Genomic DNA, 23,787 nt, shown 5'->3' with positions numbered 1-23,787 from the left:
GTCTTTTAATGACCCTGTATAGAAATTATTTTATTTAAATGAGAAGGCATGCATTTATACTGAAAATTGAATTTCAGAAAATTTACGTTGTGCTTTACTTCCTCAAAGAACAGTGTGCTTTAAGCAATAACTAGATAAGAGCCCTGAAATGTAGTAGGGGAGCAGTCTGAACTGAGTCTTTATTTCTTCCCTTTTGTAAGTCGATGAGGAAGTGTTTATGGGACGATTGATACCCCAGCCTCTCCTGTTATGTGTGGAACACAGGTCATCTTCCAGCCTGATTTATTGGATTACACTTGCTTCTGTGGGTAGAGTTGTGTTCAAGTCAGAGGCCTTGCAGAAAATGACTCCTTATCTGTCTTCCTAGGCCTGCGGTGGTCTCTGTGATGCATCAGTAGTGCACACTCTCTGAATCAAGAGTTTCCACTGATGCTTCATTCCCTCATCTCTAATGCCTTGGTGCCCTGTGGAGTTGTTGCCAAGGCATTAGCCAGGACCGGCTGGACTCTTGTGATTTTAGAATAGAACAGAACCGGTTATCCCAAATGTAAATTAGAGTCATGATTTTGGTATCATGCACAGTTTCATCAGTGAAACACCTCAGAAGTTCTCTCAACTGTTTAATTGTATTTAATTGTAGGGGTATATGAGAACCCCAAATACAATACAAGATTAATCTTCTTTAGTAGGTATTTTGACTATAAAAACTGCCTTACGTTTGTATATAGAACATTCCCTTTTCAGTTAGATCCTGATCACGTATTTGACAGATGAAGGTTCTCACTGAGGCACACAGAAGTGACGGGAGTCGGGTAAGGTCACCCAGAGGATCAGCGTAGAGCAGACCCAACAGCCAGGTCTCTTGGCCACCCTCTGGGCTCTTCCGTGGCTCTGCACTGCCGAGGCCTCACGTGATTTCAGCTGGACTGGTAGCCCATTTTCTTCTCAGCAGCACATTTGTTGTATATTTTATCCTATTCAAAGTAGAAAATGTAGGAAACAGTTTTAGTGCAAAAGTGTAAATAGTGTAAATAGATGAATTAATCTGTACTGGAAAAATAGTCATGAAACAAATCCTTGAAACAGCCGTTCTATCCATGAATTATATTAAAAACCAATTATTCTCTTTGTTATTCATTAATGTCTTTTGTCTTTTATCTTGTGTTTCCAACAGTACATGGAAAGACAGTCCTCCACAAGAAGAATTAGTTCATATAAATACAGGATCTGGATAATACATAGTGCAGTGACATGCAAACTCAGTCTTATTTACCTAGGAAAAAAACCCCAATTGAAAGATAAGCACAGAAAAACCGTGAAAAGACCAGGATCAGAAATTTAGTCTGAATGTCTACCACTTTTTCCTTTAGACTGAGATCAGTCTAAAGTAAAGGACCAGATGATGTCAAGGGCCAGAGAGTAGATTTTTTAGGCTTTGCAGGCCATATGGTCTCTGTTGGAACTACTCGACTCTGCTGTTATAGCACACAGCAGCTGCAGATGATGCAGAAATGAACCAAGGTGTTTGTGTTCCAGTAAAACTTTATTTACAAAAGCAGGCAGCCAGTCTGTGGGCCGTAGTTTGACAGCCCCTCCTTTAGATTATAAAGGCCCCTCGTAAGTACTGTAGAGTAGTGGTGACCAAATTGTTAGAGCTGTATTCTTTTAAAAAATAGTTACTTTCTTCTGATCACAAAAGTAATGCATGTTCATTTTAGAAACAAAAACTCTTTAATTACGTGTGAATGTCCCTGGAATCCTTCACTATTCTTACGCTCGGAGGTAACTACAGGTGGCAGTTTGATACACATTCCTTCAGATGGTGTCTATGCATATACTGTTTGGTTGCAGTCTTAGTTACGTTTTTATCCTTTACTCCCTTCAGTTGTTATTGTTTAGTCTCATCTTCCCAGCGGGCACATGTGTGGTCCCTACCCTAGTTTATACATGCTTGTCAGGAACAGATGGTGACTCTGGCGCATATTGATGCCCCTTTATTACTTACTGTCATCAGGGGGGAAAGGGAGGCTGGAAATGAGATTTTATGGCACAGGCCTCTTCTCTGAAATAAAGCTTTACTGTAATGATATTTTACTTGAATTACTTTTCTCTCTTATTTTTCATGTGTCCCAACAGAGGAACATTTGATATTTATGTAAAATGCGATGGTGTTGGAAGGTGTGTCGGTAACTACGATAATCGTGGGAGTTTCGGTGAGCTGGCCTTAATGTACAACACACCCAGAGCGGCCACGATCACCGCCACCTCCCCTGGTGCTCTGTGGGGCTTGGTGAGTGAAGTATTTATGTGCCCTGAATGTTATTTGTAGAAAGAGTTATGACGAAAGCCAGGTGGATGCAGTATTTTAGTTCTCATAGGTAGATTTATTTGGGATCATCGATCATCGGGGAAGTTATTAAGCAACTCCTGGATGCTGAACTGTTGGGCACTGAGACTGTGCTGGGTTCCATCTTCGTGTTCTTTTCCCCAGTCAAGGCAGGAGCGTAGGACCTCCTGCCCTGGGAGAGACGCTCAGATCCAGAATGCTCCTCTTTTACTCACTTTTACAAAACAGCCAGCCACACAAACAAACAAAGCCTCCAGTGTTGTCTTCTCAGATAGCTGTCTGAGGTAGGTGTTATAATCTGTGGTTCCCAAAGTGTTGTCCCTTGACCAGCAGCATCTGTGTCATCTGAGAACTTGCTAGAAATGCAAATTCTGGAGCCCCACTTACTGATTGGAGCCCACTGCATCAGAAAGTCTGGAGATGGGGCCCAGCCATCTGTATCTGAGCAAGCCCGCCAAGTGATTCTGACGCATGCGAGAGTGATGAACCACGACAAACGGATCCTCTCTGTGTGGCCTCAATTGATAGGTAACAACTTTGCATTGAAAGCAGCTGCAGAGAAAAAGTACTTGACGCCTCTGCTTCTCACCTGGATGCACAGCAGAATTACTTGGGGGTGTTTAACAAACAATCCTCTTGCCTAGGACAGATTTAATCAGAATCTCTGGGGGTGGGACCTGAGCTTTGAAAATATTTTTCTTACTGTTGTATTTCTACAAGACTTAGTCTTGTAGGTGATACCAGGATGCAGAGTAGCAGGCACTGGTGAAGCTGATTCTGGAAGACTCTTGAAGGTGACGCTGCTGCTTAGACTCCGCTGTGCTTACGGATCCGCTGGGAAATCTAGCTGAGATGCAGATTCTGGTTCAGCGGGTCCGGGGGGAGGCCTGTGACTCTGCATTTCTCCTACGCTCCCAGGAGACCCCAGTGCTGCGTGTGCTCAGAACACCCTTTAAGCAGCACCAACCTAGCAGGATGTTTGCAATACTTGTATTTTCTCTTTAAATTGTTGAAAACAGGGCCCCTCCCCCCCATAGTTTTGTCATACATTTATTAGGTTGTTTCTCAAATCCTTTTGTGGAAGGAGGAGAGGACGAGATCGTTTGCAGTGTGTTAACAATCTCATTTCCAAAGACTATAGCGCTACAGAAGTTACACATTCTTCTGTCATGACTCAGCAGCTGACTGAAGTGGATTCAGCTGGTAAAAATATCTCTTCATCAGAGAAGCAAGATATGCTGTACATTTCTTCTTATTAGAACCAGGCAGTGACTGTTTACTTATTAAAAGTGGGATGAGTTACCTTTTTTTGTGTGTGAGGAGGATTAGCCCTGAGCTAACATCTGATGCCAATCCTCCCCTTTTTTCTTGAGGAAGACTGGCCCTGAGCTAACATACGTGGCCATCTTCCTCTACGGTATATGGGACGCTGCCACAGCATGGCTTAACAAGCGGTGCGTCGGTGCACTGGCGGGATCTGAACCTGCGGACCCCGGGCTGCCGCAGCGGAGCACGCGCACTTAACCGCTTGCGCCACCAGGTCGGCCCCGAGTTACTTTTTAGATTGCAGAAGAAAAATTGGAATTGTTTCAGGTGGAAGGGAACTCCTCATCTGAAATGTTTTAAGGACTATCAAAGATTTGAAAATCCAAAGCCAGCAAGGTAAAAACTCCAAACCAGAGCAGACTTGGTCTATAGACGTGCATGCCTGTCCGCAGAGCAGCAGCTAACTCCCGAGTCGGCCATGACCTGTTTCGTTAAGGAAGGTGTCATTTAAAACTTTACTGCTCCCAGTGGGGTCGCCAGCCAGGGTCAGAACGCCCCTCGGTAAGGAATCCGCCTCCTAGCACGTGCTCAGTACAAGATCACATATTTTGCAGGGGGCCCCTTTTGAATACTGATAGTTTTCAGTCCTGGTAGAAACCTTAACTAGGTATAAAGGCCCAGCATTACCTGGTGTGCACTTAAGCTCTCAAGAAGGATTAAGCATTTTTGGAGATTTTTACTAATCTATACATGTTATTAAACTTTATGATAAAGTGGGCAGTTTGTGATGATCACTTTGGGGTATATGCATATGTGCAATAGCTTTTTTAAGAAATTAGAATAATTAACATAATCAGTTAATACTTCAAATCTGCTTTTTAAGAGCAACTCACCTAACTAGCCCCTTTTCAGGGGAAGTCGCTTAGAAAAGAAATTTTTCTTTTAAGGTCAACGGATTGGTGCTCTGCCATATAAGTGCAGGTGTAAAGATAAGCAGATCCCAAGAGAAGAGTCCACTGTAGTACATACAGTCTAACTTTGTAAATACTACTTGGTCACTGTTAACCTTAGAGGGTTAACTGATCTACATGACCAGGCTGATGATTCAGAGAGGTGATTATTGAAATGACTAGGATGAAGACATTTGAAATGGGACTTTCTGGACTTTATTTATATGTGACAGTGGGTGTGAAGAGGTGCACCATTAATAGGCAGTTCTTCCTGAGACATACAGCTCATTGTGGTTAATTTCTTCTTTTTTTCTCATTTTATTTTGTCCTGGGCTCCTAGTATCTCTCTCTCTCTCATTGTGGTTAATTTCTAAATCATTAAACTATTTCTAGTTTTCTCTGTTTTGCAATAAACTCTGTGCATAAAATGGTGTCGCAGCTGGTTTTCAAATCTGATTATGTATCAGAATCACTTGGGGAGCTTTTGTGACATATAGATTACTGAGCCCTACATACAGAGACTCTGAGTCATTGAAGTCTAGGATCTCAGAAACCTTTTTCTTTTTTTAACATTATAGCTGATTCTGATGCAGAGCCAGGCTTGGGAATTATTTCAGTATTTTTACTAATTATATTGTAAAATTTCCTCTTTTTTAAAAAATTAAGAACACAAGTCCAAATTACCAACCTTATAAAATTGTAGTAAACTAAATTGGAGATCAGAATGTTTAATTTCCTAGAGACTTACATCCACACTGGCATTTTTCTTAGTTGTACCAGTTTATTTAAATTCAGCCTTAATATGTAGGCACAGTAATTTATTAATTAAATAACATATCCCAATTAATTTTATTTTATATTGAAATTACATAATTGTTTATCAGTATATGCCAAACTAACATTATCTGGGGGCTTTTAATTAAGAACTAAATGTTTTGTAGGAAGTTTTTCAAAATAAAATTTGTAGGAAAAACATTTTTTGAGCTATGTTTATAAATTTCCCTGGTTCCTTAATTAAGTTCTGCATCTTTAAGGTTAAGTAGTATAAACATAGGAACATTTTAAAACTCTGAGCATGATAAACACTGGAATTAGACCCTACTCAAGAAAGTTGTAGTTTCTCTGTGCCTTCACATTTTTAAAAAAGAAAACTAATGTAATGTGGATGTGACAAAGAACCTAGAGTAAATATTTTTCAAGATCTCATACATTATAATTGCTTTATGATTAAAAACATTTCTAAGAGTGTTTTCCATGTATTTTTTTTACTCCAACTCTCATTAAGAAACACGTGGAAACATCACAACCAGGGCATGTGTGTCTTTGTGTATAACTGAAATAAATATTGAAGACAACACTTTACTACAAGAGATACACTCTAAGATTTTCTGTTCTACTTTATTTTTTATAAAAGTACTGTCATGTCCCACCAAATTGATTTTGCAACACTCTAGGGCTGTCATCCACAGTACAAGAACTCAGTGCTAGCCCAAACTCATGGAAACGGATTGGAATGTGGTTGGCTGGGGGTGGGGGAAATGGGGAGAAGTCAAAGGGCACAAACTTCCAGTTGTAAGATGAATAAGTTCTGGGGATCTAATGTACAGCACGGTGATTACAGTTAACAATATTGTATTACATACCGAAAGGTGCTAAGAGAATAGATCTTACATGTTCTCACCATAAAAAAGAAATAGTAATTAAATGACGTGATAGATGTATTAACTGACCCTACTGGGGTAATCATTTCACACTATATAAGTGTGTCAAATCAACATGTTATACACTTTAAACTTATGCAATATTATAGATCAATTATATTTCAAAAAAGCTGGGGGAAAAAAGAACTAGGGGCTAGTATCTTTTTAAATGGTGCGACAGCGCCACCTGGTGGGTGTAGCCAAATTAAATGTTGGTCAGATCTCTGTTCTGAATAAAAGTAAACTGATGCTTCCTTTAAAAAAATGAAGATAATATTTTATATTTTCTGCTTAAAGAAATAAAAATCTGAAATGAGTTGAATTAAAAGTATAAGAATGTTAATCTTTTATTTCTAAATCTTTAATTATTGTTTGTTCCGTATAGGGAATAAAATGAAACTCTCTCTTCAGACTTTTTTCCCCATAAAATCAACCTTTTAACTATCTTTGTATTTGACATTCTGCCTTTAGGACAGGGTAACCTTCAGGAGAATAATTGTAAAAAATAATGCCAAAAAGAGAAAAATGTATGAAAGCTTTATCGAGTCCCTGCCATTCCTTAAATCTTTAGAGGTAAGTGTATGTTTATGCTTTTATTCTATTTTGCTTTAAAAGCTTCTGTTTTGTTAGGAATATTTAGTTCTATAGAAATTTTCTTTGAATAAAAATCTATCCATATTTTCATTTGAAAAGATTAAATTATGGTGTTTGTATAACTCAGTACATCTTTTACTACCTATAACGGCACCAGCGTCTATAGCAAATTTATATGTGGTCTTTTAAAAGCAGACATGAAATAATCGTGTAGATGCAGGCAGTAGCCACTAGTTATACCTTTACAGGGAGAGGTTATCTAAGTACCAGATGTCCTCACCAGCCTCTCTTTCTCATTCGTCTTTACTATTTATTCCTCCTCTCCTTTCCTCTTCAAATTGGCATTCCAGGGTCTTCCTTTTTTTTCTTCCTTTTTTTTTCAGGCTACGCTTATTCACTTGATGAATTTGTCAAATCCCCTGGCTTTAAATACTGTCTCTGTGCTGATGCCTCCTAAAATTGACATAACCAGGCAAGGCCCCTCCCTTGAATGCCAGACTCATTCATCCAACTGCATATTTAACATTGCCTCTTGGATGTCTAATAGATGCCTCCAGCCTCACACATCCCGAATCTACTCCTCCCCGCTTCCTCTTCGTAGTGGATGGCAATGCCATCCTTCCACCATCATGGCCAGAAACCTTGGGGTTTGTACCAACTCATCTACTGAAAGATCTCTCTGTGGGATTGTCAGTTTAGGCCTGGTAGAAATTTTGGCCACGTTACAGACACATATTAGGCAGCTGATGTGCTCTAGCAGCATATCTCCTTAAATAAAAATAGATCGGGGCTTGGAAATCCAAATGCCTTCAGAGCCAGGCAAGTAACATAAAGAAGAAAACCAAGCCAGGAAGGGACTTCAGTAGACTGGGGAACATGTGCTCCATCTAAAAACACAGCTGCTGTTCACCATGGTTGACTGTTGCCGGGTGGAAATAGGGGCTGAGTGTTACTGAGTCTCCTGATTTTTCAAAAGAAACTCAAATTCAAGTTTTTATGAGAAATTTGTTTATTTTAAAATGCTAGTAATTAATATAACACACACACCACACACTGCTCGGTTTATTTGGCCTATCGGCTACCAGTTTTTAACCTCTGAAATAGATAAGATTGCCCAATTAGTCTGTTTCTATTTACTATTGTCTTTTTTTCTTTGTAGGTTTCTGAACGCCTGAAAGTGGTAGATGTGATAGGCACCAAAGTCTACAACGATGGGGAACAAATCATTGCTCAGGTATAACGCTTTTTATGTAATTCAGTTTCGGGTTACATTCCAAAAGGTTCTTATTCGTGGTAAATCTTGACAATGTTTTCATGTGTGTCTGTAATTAGTATGTAGTGATGGATTAAATGAATATTACTTCTACCAAATGAGCTGTTACAAATCGTTTAATTTACAGCTATTAAGCTATTTGAATATTTTTATTTACATAATTAACTCCTGGTGGATATGTATTAAATCATCAAATGGCTTTCTGCATAATTCTACATTTGGACGTGACATGAAATTCGCGTATATAAAGAATAAGATGTCATTTATAAGAGGAAAAAAGAGGTGAGTGTTCCATGAGATTTGTGAGGACTCGGAAGGTGCGTTGGAAGATACCGTAGAGTTTTGCATCCTCCATTCATGATGAAGCCTCCTGAGGCTGCTCCTTGATAAACTAACCGAGAAGGGAACACACTGCACATACACTGTCTTGGCCTCCAGGCACTAAATGGGGCCAACATGCTATTGAATCTTTACTCCTCTTCTAGGATCCTGGTTGGAACCAGTAGTGTTACATGCCTTGGTTAGAGTAGGGCTACCAAGAATTAGGATGTATGAAGACAGTTGAAGTTCACAGACACAGCATGCAGATGATAGCGCCTTGTTTGTTTCCTAGTTACATTTCTGAAGTGTTGAGCGAATGATTTAACAGAGTTTTACTGGATTCTGTACTTTTGGCACCACAACATCACACTGCATTGTACTCTGCATCTAAAATATTGTCTCTTTCGATCTCTGTGAAACAAGATTCAAGGTCTGTGAGACTGAGGAAAGAATAATTGTTTCAGAAGGCAAATAAACAAGTCAATCTGTCTCTCTCTACCCCCCCACACACACCCCCACACACACATGGGTTAGCGCACTCAGAGCTTGGGAAGAAGTGGAGTCAAATTAGAGAACAAGGTTAAGCCTCTACTATATAAATTGATAAATGACAAAGTGTAGAGCACTTTTGGAATGATTTTTTTTTATCTTTCTATTTTGAAATAATTATAGATTCACAGGAAGTGGCAAAAATAGTAGAGAGAGGGCCCATGCACTGTTCCCCTGGTCTCCCCAGTGCACCTTGCATCACTGTAGCACCTGTGCCCAGCAGGGAGTGGACACCGGCACAGTCCTCAGACCTCGATCCAGAGTTGAGAGTATGTTTTAAAAACAAACAAAATTACACAGCAGTCGATAGACCTGTCACGATTCAAAACGCTTGAAACTTGAACATGAAGCTGTTATGAAAACCTGATATAAAGATAAGGGAAAGGAGATATGTATACTATATGTAGGGTTTATTAAAGATATTTTGAGGTATTAATTGTCTTTTAAGCATTTATAAACATACATGTCTGCACTGTATTATATCAATCTAGACTCAACTTTTTGTGATGTAATCTGATACTGTATTTCTTGAATTGTCCTAAAGAGTTGTGAAACTCCTAAAGAGTTGTGAAATACCTAAGTTTCTCCAGAACCACTTTGAGAGGCTCAGAAAAGTCAGTATTTGTTATCTTTCATATTATACTCTTTAATTCAGAAGATATCATTGGAAATCAAGGCAGCGTTCATCCAAAAACAAAACCAGGGGCCAGCCCTGTGGCCGAGTGGTTAAGTTCAACACGTTCCACTTCAGCGGCCCGGGTTCAGTTCCCGGTCGTGGACCTACACCACTTGTTGGCAGCCATGCTGTGGCAACGACCCACATATAAAACAGAGGAAGATTGGCACAGAAATTAGCTCAGGGAGAATCTTCCTCAAGCAAAAAGAGGAAGATGGCAACAGATGTTAGCTCAGGGCAGATCTTCTTCATCAAAAAAAATGGGTCTGGGGCTGGGCTGGTGGCATAGGGTTTAGGTTCAGTGTGCTCTGCTTTGGCAGCCTGGGTTTGCGAGTTCAGATCCTGGGCGCAGACCTACACAGCTCATCAAGCCATGCTGTGGCGGCAACCCACATACAAAATAGAGGAAGATGGGCACAGATGTTAGCTCAGGGCTAATCTTCCTCAGCAAAAAGAGGAAGATTGGCAACAGGTGTTAGCTCAAGGCCACTCTTCCACACCAAAAAAAAAAAGAAAGAAAGAAAGAAAAAAAATGGGTCTGTAGTTAGAATGGCAACACTTTCCTTTGAGAAGTCCTTTTGAGGCCTTGAGGTATATTGTCAGTCAACTGGCATCTCAGAGTTGGGTCTCGCTAACAGCAGTGAAAACCTCAGGCCCAAATCTGCCATTTCTGAGTAAGTCTAGGTGCTTTCTGCTCTGTGGGAGTCGATGGGCTCTCTTGGGTCACCATGCCTATGCTTCTTGTAGTAGGATGACACGGGGGCCCAGGGTCAGCAGGCATGTTCCCGCCGACTGAGGAGAGGCTGCTGGGAAATGGTGCTGCCGTTTCTAACATGGGTGCTTTTATGCAGGCTGAAGTTGGGGTGAAATTCTTAGCCCCATGTTATTTGCCATATTTTCTTGGCTAGTTTTAGAAGAAATGCTATGGTAGAGAGTATTTTATTTCAAATAATTTTACAAATGAAATCATTACTATAATTGTCGATCGTAACCTCTCAGTTGAGAAAGACAGTTTGTTCCTACGGGGCCTCACTTTTCAGGCAAATCATCTGTACATTGGGGTCAGAATGATTTCAGAGCTATGAGAGGCAACAGGAGTGCTGTCACCTACATCTGCATTTTCACCCTGTTTTTGTTTTATTCTGATAGGGAGATTTGGCTGATTCTTTTTTCATTGTAGAATCTGGAGAAGTGAAAATTACTATGAAAAGGAAGGTAAGCATCGCAAGTCCTAAAAATACACAGAATATTAAAAGAAACATAACAGATTTTCTTTTTGATGTTTAGACTGAGGTTAACTTTTAGTTTTCATAAGCTGAGTAAACGTTCATGCTTTCAATTACCTCGCCAGGGAAAAGTAGAAACGGAAGAGAACGGTGCAGTGGAAATTGCTCGGTGTTCCCGCGGACAGTACTTTGGAGAGCTTGCTCTGGTGACTAACAAACCCCGAGCAGCTTCCGCACACGCCATCGGGACTGTCAAATGTTTAGGTAGGGCTCGCAACAGTGGGCATGCTTCCCCTGCTTGAAACTGTCATGTCTGCACTTGACGCAGCCGTGTTGTACGGATTATGTTATTGGGTTCACGAGTTTTATGGTCCCCACAAAAGATAACAAGATTAGGATTCATTGCATTATAAAATCAATTTGTGGAAGCCATTGTTTTTCTTTAAAAATGTTTACATACATATATATTGTGTTCTTTTTTTATAGGCATGAAATAACATCTTACTTTAGTAGTTAAAATAAGAATTCTGAGTACCAAGTTTTATATCTAATCTTTCAAAAAAACAACATGCACTGTGTTCCTCAAAAAGAAGGCTCAAACAATATTTTCATAAATTACATTAAGCTCTGCAGGGAGAGTTGGAATGTCTATGGGAATACTCATTCATCCTAGTCCTGGGAAACAAAGGTTCCGGTTTGTCAAAGCACAATAAAATTTTCTTTGTTGTTCAGCTGTTTATTACTCTCTTATGCCACATAAGCCTGACAGAAATGCCATCTTCAGCTGGAAGATATCTATATATATTAATGAGAAATGTAATTCAGGAGGTGTCAGTATACATGACATTTTCTTTAAGAAAATTGATTCACTGGTAATTAGCCACTCTGTGCTCTTCACCCACAGTTCCGTAGAATAAACTTAGCTTCAGCGTTCTTAAGATTTGCAAGTATCCTCAGAATTAACTTCTTAGAGAAGTCACTTTTTAAAAGGTTTTAAGTAAGTATAATATTAATCAACTGTTATACTTGGATGAAAGAGAAGACAATTAGAAACTGACGGGTAATTTCCCTGAGTGGAGATATTAGACAGTAAGAGTAGAGGTGATGTGAGAAAAAATTTGTTAGATTCTTTCTAGAATAAATTATTATATTCACATTAAAGAAAACTTGAGAAATACAGAAAAGGTAGGAAAAACTAAGAGTCACCCATAACACCACCACCCAGTGACTTCCACATCCTATTATAATTTCTTATCATCTTTTTTTATTAGCATGAATTTTCTGTTTTCAATAATTTTGTAAACTGCTTTTTTCATTCATTATAGCAGAGGCTTTTCTCATTTTATTACATCAAATTGTAATATTCTATTAGATAACTATACATATTACAAGTTATTAATCATTCCCCACTGGTAAATATTTTGAAGGTTTGGGCTCCATTTTTGGTGGGGGAGGAGCTTTCGTGTGTGTGTGTGTGTGTGTCTGTGTCTCTGTGTATGTGCATAGACTACTTTTCCATGTATAGGATTTTTCCTTAGAAATGGTTTCAGAAGTGGGTTTTCTTTTTATGGCTTTTGATATATATTGCCAGATCACTTGTATTTGTAACAGTTTACATGCCACCAGCAGTGCAACAATGTCCATGCACTCAATTCTTGTACACATTGCCTTTTTACTTTGCAAATTTTTTTTTTTTTTAATTTTTTTGTAAGAAAGATCAGCCCTGAGCTAACATCCCTGCTAACATCCGTGCTAATCCTCCTCTTTTTGCTGAGGAAGACCGGGTCTGAGCTAACATCTATTGCCAATCCTCCTCCTTTTTTTTTTTTCCCCCCAAAGCCCCAGTAAATAGTTGTATGTCATAGTTGCACATCCTTCTAGTTGCTGTATGTGGGACGCGGCCTCAGCATGGCCGGAGAAGCAGTGTGTCGGTGTGCGCCCAGGATCCCAACCCGGGCCGCCAGCAGCAGAGTGCAAGCATTTAACCGCTAAGCCACCAGGCCGGCCCTTACTTTGCAAATTTGAAGGGCAAAAAAAAAGTGTTTTAATTTGTATTTCTGTGGTAGAGAGTGTGAACATATCATCCATGTGTATATTATAAAGTCACTTTAAAAAATGCATGAGACAGGCAAGCAAGGTGACATATAGCATGAATTTATAGAAGTGGACAAAAGCATAATTTTGGCTGCTATTTTGAATTGATGAGACAGCGGTATAAAAGAGTAAAAACTATACAGGTCACGTTGGGTCTTCACAACATGGCATTGTAAGCCCTGAGGAGGGAAAACAGGATGAAACACTGTCTTGCTGCCTGTGAGGAGTGTCTATTACTAAGGTGGTGACATCAAAACTAATGTAATTTTTTAAACTCCAAGGAATGGTAGTCACTCATTCTCTTCCCAGCGCGGATCAGGAATCTCTGGCCAGCCTTGCAGTGCACATCAGATTGCTGCGGGCCCCTGGCTGCTTCCTTTTTGAAGTGGAACGTTTTTACCTTTATGCCTTTTTCTTGTATGTTATAATATTTATCGAAAAATACCATTGCTGGGCCGGCCCCGTGGCTTAGCAGTTAAGTGCTCACACTCCGCTACTGGCGGCCCGGGTTGGGAGCCTGGGCGCGCACCACCGCACTGCTTCTCCAGCCATACTGAGGCCATGTCCCACATACAGCAACTAGAAGGATGTGCAACTATGACATACAACTATCTACTGGGGCTTTGGGGGGAAAAAAAAAAAGGAGGAGGATTAGCAATAGATGTTAGCTCAGAGTCGGTCTTCCTCAGCAAAAAAAAGAGGAGGATTGGCATGGATGTTAGCTCAGGACTGATCTTCCTCACAAAATAAATAAATAAAAAATAAAAATACCATTGCGTTGTTGACATATATGCAAACTGGGTGTCATAAATGAAAGAAATTCTGCAGATTTGCAGAGAAGGTTATTTATTTGTCTTATTCTCCCCCGTCCTCAGCCATGGATGTGCAGGCATTTGAAAGGCTTTTGGGACCTTGCATGGAAATTATGAAGAGGAACATCGCCACCTATGAAGAGCAGTTAGTGGCCCTGTTTGGAACAAACATGGATATTGTGGAACCCACTGCATGAAGAAGAAGTGTGGAGCAAGGAGACCTGTAGTGACGAATCACGCAGTAGTGGTTAGCCCACTGGGAATGTGTTTGTGTAGATGCCAAGCGTTTTCTGTGACTTCAGGTTTTTTCCTTTTTTTATAATTACAACGTATCTGTAAACAGAGTAGTGATTTAATAGTCAGTAGGCTTTAACATCACTTTCTAAAGAGTAGATCATAAAAATATTGACAAACGGATAAAATGACTTTCTACTCCACAAAATTATGATTTGACTGACAGGCTTACTCAAATGGTTGTAATATATTGAAAGTATCTGTGTTTAAGAAGATAATACGAGGATGTTATCATAGGTGGTATGTGTTCATTTTGACTTACTGAGACTGCTGTGTTAGTGATATGCCCATGTAAGAGGGGACCTGGCAGTGAATCATGCCATGCAGCATGACCTTGTATTCTTTTCACAACTCGTTACATAGAGTAAGTAGAATTTTAATCATTTTTGTTTTAAAGATTTTCTGGCTTGATAAGTTATGTGCTGGCCTTGGCCTCTTGGTGAAATGGTACAAAACATCATATGCAATTTGAAAACCTTTTATATTTTTGCAATAAAGTACATTTTGACTTCTTTGGCATATGTCAGTCACCTACATATTCCAGTGGTTTTAAGGACAGGCAATTTAGTCATTATGATAATAGGGAAGAGTCTTTTTTAGGTGAGAGGTCATTAACACATTTTCCTTATAAAGACTCTTTCTCTGCTTCCTTTTTTCATTTTGCAATTCTCTGTATTCTTTGGCTTTAAAAATTATTTTGACATGTAATGTCACAAAGCTTTTTAAAAAAGCTATTTAAACTTACTTGTCTTCTAAAAGCCTAAGATCTTATATATGCTATAAAAGAAAAAAAAAACCCTCCTATACCAAAAATATTTTGGGTCCTTATCCACATGCCCACAGGATATTTCTTTGTTCTTCACTTAGGCATACATAAGACAATCCTTTGCAGACATCTGCTCCCATGTTTTCCTCCAAGGTGGTAGAAATAATTTTTTATAAGCAAAACCATATATAAAGATAAAAGGGATTTCTGCCCATTCCACATATACCATTAGGCCTTGCCATTTGCTTTAATCTAGACTCACAGGTAAAAGTGCAGAAGGAACGCAAACTGAATAGATTTTCATAACTGTTGTGCTTATTGTTCTGCTACATAAGGTGAATTTAATTCTGTTCAGCCAGAGCAATATACCCTTACATGATTTCTAGGCCTACATGATCCCAGTGTCGACAGAGATTGATTCTAACCAGTTCACTTTTAAGTGAGCAGTTTCATTTTGGGAAACATTTCAAAGAAATAATATACATGGGTAAAATTATTGTGTGGCTGGTGTGGTCTTATTAGAGAATGTTTATGGTCTTACTTGTGTAATGAAAACGTGGTTAAAATATGTTAATCAGAGACTGTATATATAAGAAGTTAAAGTATGTAAAGTATAACTTCAGCCACATTTTAGAATACAGTTTAACAACTTTGCAAACTTTCTGGTAGGAAGAGAACTTACTACATGAGGATGACTTGTTTTCTATTTCAGATTTTATTTTGAAAGCCATGTCTGTTAAACAAGAAAAAACACATCGAACCCCGAATTCCTGGTTCATCATTCTGTGTTCTTAGCTTGATTCACTTTTTCAAGTTACCTGTTTTGTTGCCTAAGCTGATTGTTACCTCTTCATGGGATAGCAGACAGATGCCTGTGTAATAAAGAACTCTGACCAAGGCTGTACACGCCAATTACAGTATTTTCAGTATTGTTGGTTATATTTAAATTTTCCTTATAATAAAGCACACTTTTATAATAAAATATGTTGTTTTCAATGAAGTTTTTCTTTTTTTGGCTTGTTTCTTTAATATGACTCCCATAGTGCCTACTGCATTATGTAAACGCATGATAGAGATGTGGCATGTGTGAAAGTGAACCCCCTGGGCATAACACAGCAAGAAATGGGTCTGTGTGGCAATAGGTTTTTTAAAATTTTAACTGTTAGTCATATGTGATACAAATAATTGTGGTATATTGCAGACTAATTTGGCCATTTGGAATAAATAAATAAATCTGGCTAACAGGGAATTTATGTGTTAAAATATCTAATTAAAATACCTCTAGTTTGACTTGTGGATGTCATTATTTAATCACTAACCAAGAATCCTTACAATGTGGAAATACTCTGTTGAAGTTTCATTCAAGGATACATTATAGGTGACTAAGAATTCTTCTCAGAGAACATTCTTTTAACACAAAGGTGCTTCCCCTTATTTGTTTTAAATAAATATAAATGTGTGTGTATGTGTTTCCTACATATCAATATGAACTAGGGCTTGCTGCATATATTTTAACATAAACACTGCCTGTGACACAGCTGGGTGAATGTATTTGGTTTACTGTTATAAACTCTGGCTAGCAGACCATTTAAAATGCTTTAAAATGCCACAGGCAAAACACAGGGCATGAAGCAAGGGACTTTGGATTTTATTGAAACATGTAAGAGTAAGTGCTGAGTCCTTTTCCTTTCTAAAGCATCTTTAAAATACTGGCATAATTTTCTCAAGAAAATGTTATGTTTATAACAAAGATTAGATGACCTTTAGCATTCTTAAAGAAAATTATAATATGTAAGCCTAGAGGGGTAAAGTAAGACATCTGGAGAAGCCACGGCTTTGTTAAGTAACTGAAGAAGGGATTCTAATATCCAATTATGTTAATACCTAAGGGAGAAGTAGAATTATTAATACATAAGGGAGAAATAGAATTACAAGGAATGCCGGCTTCTAAAACTAAAAGTAGTGTGAGGTACAGCCTGATGTTGAATATCAGAAAGAATTTTGATGAAAAGGAATAAGAGCTGAGACTACCGGGATACTTTTAAAGGCAGCAAAACTAGTTGAGCGACTGAAACTATATAGTTGTTAGTCTTCATAGGTATTTTTAAAAAAACACTTTAAAAGTATAATTATGGAAATATAAGCAATAAAGTACACCAGGTATTTTCAGAGGACTTGTATGTCCGACAATAACTATGAGAGCTTCAATCAATTCACTTGCATAACTGAGGAGAATCAGGGACTTCATCAAAATCGTCTACTTTGTGAGTCCATGGCAGAACTCATGGGCAATTGAGATCTCTTGGTTCCTCATGCAATTCTTGGCTTCCTATATTTTCCCAACAATGATGTTATTCAGCCTAGTCTATAGAGAAATTTGTATGAAGTTTCCAGTGCAGACATTAAGATTATTTTGAAAGGAAAACTTTTTTATTTGACCAACAGATCTGGGTCGTTTTCCCTTTTTATGCTCATAAGTTTGTAAATCTAAAATCGCCTAGGAAATCTCAAAGAAGCATGTAACGTTTATAGAGGGGAAGATGTGATGATGTATGATATGGAAGTAAAGGTCTAGACCACAAAAATGAAATGCCACCTATCAGGTGGTTTTCTCAGATTTTGATTTAACCACAGCCTGAGCCTTGCCATTTTCCCAAATATAAAAAAACACTACTGCAAAATGTATAGACATGAAATGTTTTGTTAGTACCAATTATAACCGAGTCATTATAGTAAGTAAATGCATTTTTACTCTTAAGTGGAAAAACAGAAAATGACCTTTATTTCCAGGTGCAAGGGAAAGTTGAAGTGTGAGCTGGAAATGGGCTCTGAAGTGACAAAAGCAGCCTTGGCTCTTGACTGCAACAACCCAGGAGTGAAACTCTAAATGTTTGCTATTTAACATGAAAAAAAGTTTACAAAGTAGAACCCATGAATGAGTTTATGAGCAGTAAATATGACCAGTCAAAGTGTTGGATAAAGTTGCTTCTAATAGCTGATCTTTGTCCTAACTGGAAACCTACCTAGATCCTGCTGAGAAACAGGAGAATAAATGTGTACTACTAGAGGGGCCAGCCCCATGGCTTAGCGTTTAAGTGTGTGCACTCCGCTGCTGGCGACCCGGGTTTGAATCCCGGGTGTGCACCAATGCACGGCTTGTCAGGCCATGCTGTGGCGGTATTCCATGTAAAGTGGAGGAAGATGGGCACAGATGTCAGCCCAGGGCCAGTCTTCCTCAGCAAAAAAAAAAAAAATCCTTGATTTCATGAAGCATCACAGACTCTGAGTTGAAAATAAAAACCTTTAAAATGTGTACCACTAGAATTCCACTGCCTCTTTTAGGCCAAAGGTTGACATTTAATACAAGTGTACTTCCCCTTACAAAATAACTATATTCTTGAAAGGTACACAAGTGACATTTTTTAAGCCAAATAATATTTTAGGAGAGGTGCTTGCTATAAAGAAATCTTTAGCAAATCTTTTTCTCATAATTGCTTCTTAAAGCGGAACTTAAATATCCTCAACATTTTTATTACTATAGTGCATTGTGAGATACCATTTAAATTGAAGGACTAAAGTGTATTAATTAGACAAATATTGTTTGTCTTTGTGTGACTGACACTGTGAGGAAGACAAAGACTGGTGCTTATTATATAACTTAGCTAGAAGATGAGACCTGTTCTCAAATACTAGTGATGAATATATAGTGCAAGAGACATTCAAAGCACATGGGAGCTATTTAACAGAGTCAGTGTTCAAAAGAGCATATGACATACAGCATAGCATACACCACACTGTATGTTAACATGAAGATTCACGCTGCTTATTCTCCCCTAACTTCATTCTAGTCATTGCTCAGACAAAACGATGCATAAGAGATGGACCAGACAAAAAGATGCATATGAGATGGTGACTGAGAGGGGAGGAGATAATATAAATGTTGGAGGAGGCAAATGTAAGCAGAAATATGAAGTGTAGCACAGTGTGATAAGACCTATGTACATACTATTCTTATGATTTTAATTGCATTGTATCACTTAATTGTCTCTAAAATGAGGTACATTTGACTGGCAACTGAAAGAAAATACACAGAGAAGGGCCTGGGATACCAAAGAGACATGAGCAGAAAAAAGTGTGGGAAATTGTGTTAAACAGTTCAGGTAACAGGAATTATCTAGTCTAGAAAATTGGCAATGAGAAGAGTCATTTGAGCAGATGAAAACCCTCATATTTCTGCTTCTTGTTTTTATAAACTGGAAGTAGGATTAAGTAGAATTATTTGTTGCTCTCCCTAAATACTCACATTTTCATTTATACCAAATTGGATAACTTACAAAAACTTTTTTTTTTAATGTTATCAATTTATTTATTTATTTATTTTTTGTGAGGAAGATCAGCCCTGAGCTAACATCCATGCTAATCCTCCTCTTTTTGCTGAGGAAGACCAGCTCTGAGCTAACATCTGTTGCCAATCCTCCTCTTTTTTTCCCCCAAAGCCCCAGTAGATAATTGTACGTCATAGTTGCATGTCCTTCTAGTTGCTGTATGTGGGACGCAGCCTCAGCATGGCCGGAGAAGTGGTGCGTCGGTGCGCACCCGGGATCTGAACCCGGCCGCCAGTAGCAGAGTGCCAGCACTTAACCACTAAGCCATGGGGCCGGCCCAAAAACTTTTTTTTTTAATGTAGATTCTTTTTTTTTTTCCCTCAGGGGAAGATTTGCCCTAAGCTAACATCTGTTGCCAATCTTCCTCTTTTTTTCTTCCTCCCCCCCCAACAAAGCCCCAGTATATAGATGTGTATAGTTGTAAATTCTTCTGGTTCTTCTGTGTGAGCCACCACCACAGCATGGCTACTGACAGACTAGTGGTATGGTTCTGCACCCGGGAACTGAATCCAAGGCTGCCAAAGTGGAGGGCACTGAACTTGAACTGCTATGCCATCAGTGCTGGCTCATAAAAACTTTTTGAGGGCAATTGAAACCACAAAGGTAGTCCCCTCTATGTCCTGAGGACACCCAAGTTTATTTCTATAGACTTGGATCTCCTAAGCTCCAGACAAACATGTTCAGCTGCTTACAGGAACCATGTACACAAAGTTCTTGCCTGCACAGCAAGTTCATCATCTAAAGTTGAACCCATCCTTTCCCCTTCTCCCAGTCTCCAAATCCATTCCCTCCAACAAGCCCTATCTCAGTCAATAGCATCTACAAAACACAATTACCCAAGCCAGAAACCCTACCCAAGCTAGAAACCCAATCATCATTCTTGATTCCTCCCTTCCCTTAATTCTTCCTCCTACTGGTGACAAATGTTAGACACCACATATTGACCACTGAAGAAGAGTCTTGCTTTATGGTCATCAGAGCCAAATTTACACTTTTAGTTGCATCAGTAATTACAAGCACAAGAGATACATATTACTCAGTTCTAAAATGGCACTCATCATCTGCTCCCAAGCATTTCATGACAATTGGAGTTTACCTGAGTATTCTGAACTAATTATAAAATGATCTCCTTTTAAAATACAGTAAGATATATGGAAGGATATTTGTGAGAGTTTAAATAATCCACCAAGAAAGATTCTATCTGAAAAGTTTGGGCACTTGCTATTTCAGACCATACATGTGCTCCATTTCCTAATTTTAGGACTTGATTTCAGTGATTTCATTTGCTTACCTTTTGACAATTTGAAAAGCGATATTCTCAATATTCAAACAATGCCACGTGCTTGAAGACCTTGATTTTAGATGACAACTTCTTGTCATATTTTGGCATAGTTTATGTGTATAATATTTGTGTGTATATATATATTGTATCTGTACTAACCAAGAGTAGGTGTTATTTAAAGACACTGATTTTTTTTTCTTTGAGGAAGATTAGCCCTGATCTAACATCTGTTGCCAATCCTCCTGTTTTTGCTGAGGAAGACTGGCCCTGGGCCAACATCCGTGCCCATCTTCCTCTACTTTTTTTTTTTATATGTGGGATGCCTGCCACAGCATGGCTCGACAAGCGATGCGTAGGTCTGCGCCCAGGGTCCAAACCCAAGAACTCAACAACTATGCCACTGGGCCGGCCCCACAAGATACTGATTTTTTAATGTCAATTTTATCACGGAAACATCTGAAGAACAGATAAAAATTCTTTAATTATATCTGTTTTAGTAGAAGCGTAGACTTTATATATGTAAAGATTTCCTAAGAGATCTTACTAATTTTGTACTTTAATCTTTGTTCTGGCTTATGAGTTGGCTGATTTTGTTAGTCATCCAAGAATTAATGATGATGTTTCTGTTAAATACACATAAGGTACTAATGTCGTCATTTAGCTTCCCAGGAAAGTCAGAAGACAGGACTGTCTACTGAAAGGTGTAGAGAATTCTAATTGTGATATTTAATCAGTTGTGACTGAACTATCAGAATTTTACTCTTACATTCAATGACTTGGGCAAAAGTGAAAGTATGTGAAAATATTTTATATCTTTGTATCCTTATCAATTACCACAGTGGTCAACCAATAGTAGGAACTAAATATTTTTGGATGAATGGAAAAAACTTTATAGTGCTAGTAAAAGATAAGCTATTACTTATAATAATGCACAATATCTTGATCTGAAGAGGAAGTTATTCTTCACATCACAGAGTCCACCAAGAAAAATACCTCCACTAAGGCTTTTAGTAAAAACTTTCAGGGGCCGGCTGGTGAAAGTGGTTAAGTGCGCGCACTCTGCTGCTGCGGCCCAGGGGTTCGCCGGTTCGGATCCTGGGCACGCACTGACGCACCGTTTGTCAGGCCATGCTGTGGCGGCGTCCCATATAAAGTGGAGGAAGATGGGCACAGATGTTAGCTCACGGCCAGTCTTCCTCAGCAAAAAGAGGAGGATTGGCAGATGTTAGCTCACGGCTGATCTTTCTCACAAAAACAAAAAACAGAAAAAACTTTCAAATAAAAAACTTTTCAAACACAGTAAGGTCTAGCCAAAAGCAGAGCTCCCAGTTTATGCAATGAAGAGGGGAAGGGAGGAGCTCAAACTCTGAGACCTCATTTTTTGAAAAGTTTTTAGTTTTCTGGAGGGAGTTAGTTATAAATATCTCAGATTTCAATTTTAAATGATTAAATGAATTCTATGCATTTTTCTTTTCGTCAAGAAATTAAACATTGGTTTATATATTTTCAATTCTGCAGCACAATGAACCTCCACAGAAAAAATAAAGGAGGAAAATAAGGATATATTGAATAGCAGGGACACAGGCAAGTTCTTTTTTGGATCACTATTAATCTCCCTGAAAGACGGTCAATTCAAATCCTGTCCTTTATCCTCAGGGAAAAATTTAGGCATTTTGTTGGCCCTCTGAATTATTTTAAGAAAAAAATATGTTTGATTACTATTTGTGAATACAGAAAATGAATCTTTGATCACATAGAGGGAGGACTATTACACAAATAATTTCATTTCAAGGATTCAAACGGAATCCCTAAAAGAATTTAGGGTTATTTTGGATTTCTTGATTTGTTATGTGGCTTTCAGGTAGATTTAAAAATTCAAGAAATGTAGGGAGTTTAAGAATAATCAGCTATGATTTCGGGCTCTTTTCAAAAGTTTGACTTGACAGATTTCTTACTAATGTAAGTTCTCCTCTTAAACATAAAGCATACTTATAGTAATCTAAAGATATAAAACCTAAAGCATAGCTTAAATGATTAAACACTAAGGTTCAAAGGAAAAAAGCTTAATAACGCCTGTGTAATGTGAATGGTAAAAACATCAATTATATACTAGACGGACTGTGATGGACAGCCATGTTTAAAGTGAAGATAGCTATAAAGCCAGAGAAGCCCTCCTCCTCCGGTGAGTCAGAGCATTAGTAACTCAAGGAGAACTCCTAGCAGAAATGAAGGGGAAAGACATTCTTCTCTCTTTCATCAATGGCCAGCTGTCAGGAGGGGAAAAATGGCTAACAAAAACTCACCAGAGAAACTTAGATAATGATTCACAAAGTCAGTCAGTTTAAGTCACACATCCTAACCCTCTGGATTACCTTAACCACCGAGCAAGCCGTTCAATATGGAGAACACCACTTTGACTTGTTTCAATTTCAAAGTCAGTAGCATCCCCCCCCCCCCCCCCCCCCCCGCCAGCTTTGGAAATTCTCTAGACCCTGAGCTTCTCTCTCGCTGTTCATTCCCAAGCCTCTCAGCGCCTGGCACATAGCCGGTATTCAACAAATCTTGGGTGAACTGAACAGAGTTGGCAAAGAAATCTTCTCAAGTTGCCGTCCCGGGGGTGGCGAGGCAAGGCTCAGGAAAAGGGAATTCTAGTTCTTCCCACCGGAGCTGAGCACCACCTTTATTATCCCCAACATGCCTGGGACCGTGATTTGTGGGTGACTGGGTCCCTCCCGAGGCTGCTCTGCTTCCGCCTGTGCAGTCATCTCCTTCCCCTAGCACTAAAACAATACCTTGGCCTCCTGCCAAACTTGAGTAGCGAGCGACTCTGCCTGTTTTGGCCCGGAATGGGTGCTGCTCTGAGAGGCTGGGGCTGCTCTGAGTGCTAGGAGAGGTCCAAAAGAAAGGAAGAGGCCAAAGCTTTAATATACTCCCTTCCTCCGCCCCCTCCCTTTTGTCCTAGACACCAAAACAAACGAGCTGATACACGTGTCCCTATGACTCTTGTTTACTATCAAGACTGCGCTTTGCACGCGCCTCTGGGTTATGTAGTCCAGCCGGTTCCTCAGGCCTGCAGTTTCCCAGAGGAAAGGAGCAAGGCTCAGACTACGAACCCACAATCCACTTCGCGGGCAAAGTTTGGCTTGGGTCCCCGGAGTCTCGGCAGCAATCCAATCCGAAGCGCTCGCTATAGTGATTGACACGCCGTCTTCTCCAGTAAACACAACACCAAAGTCAATACAAGCCCGCCCC

General features: G+C 39.2%; 1 protein-coding gene across 3 annotated transcripts in view; it reads left to right on the top strand.

Annotated features, from left to right (window-relative positions):
- PRKAR2B (protein kinase cAMP-dependent type II regulatory subunit beta) overlaps positions 1 to 15,868 on the top strand; it is a 107,257-nt gene extending 91,389 nt beyond the window's left edge. For 2 of the 3 annotated variants that reach the window (XM_087438587.1, XM_004439292.3), the window contains 6 exons: positions 2,137 to 2,290; positions 6,735 to 6,836; positions 8,017 to 8,091; positions 10,826 to 10,891; positions 11,028 to 11,166; positions 13,872 to 15,868. In XM_087438587.1, coding sequence (XP_087294713.1) covers positions 2,137 to 2,290; positions 6,735 to 6,836; positions 8,017 to 8,091; positions 10,826 to 10,891; positions 11,028 to 11,166; positions 13,872 to 14,005 — 670 coding nt within the window. In that variant the 3' untranslated portion in view covers positions 14,006 to 15,868. The remainder of the gene's footprint in view (positions 1 to 2,136; positions 2,291 to 6,734; positions 6,837 to 8,016; positions 8,092 to 10,825; positions 10,892 to 11,027; positions 11,167 to 13,871) is intronic. The other variant, XM_087438633.1, reaches the window with a different exon arrangement.
- Positions 15,869 to 23,787: the final 7,919 nt, after the last annotated feature.

Source organism: Ceratotherium simum, chromosome 1 (assembly GCF_057802395.1).
Source record: "Ceratotherium simum simum isolate JZ-2026a chromosome 1, ASM5780239v1, whole genome shotgun sequence".
Classification (NCBI taxonomy): Eukaryota; Metazoa; Chordata; class Mammalia; order Perissodactyla; family Rhinocerotidae; genus Ceratotherium; species Ceratotherium simum.
This window is presented reverse-complemented; position numbering and strand designations above follow the sequence as displayed.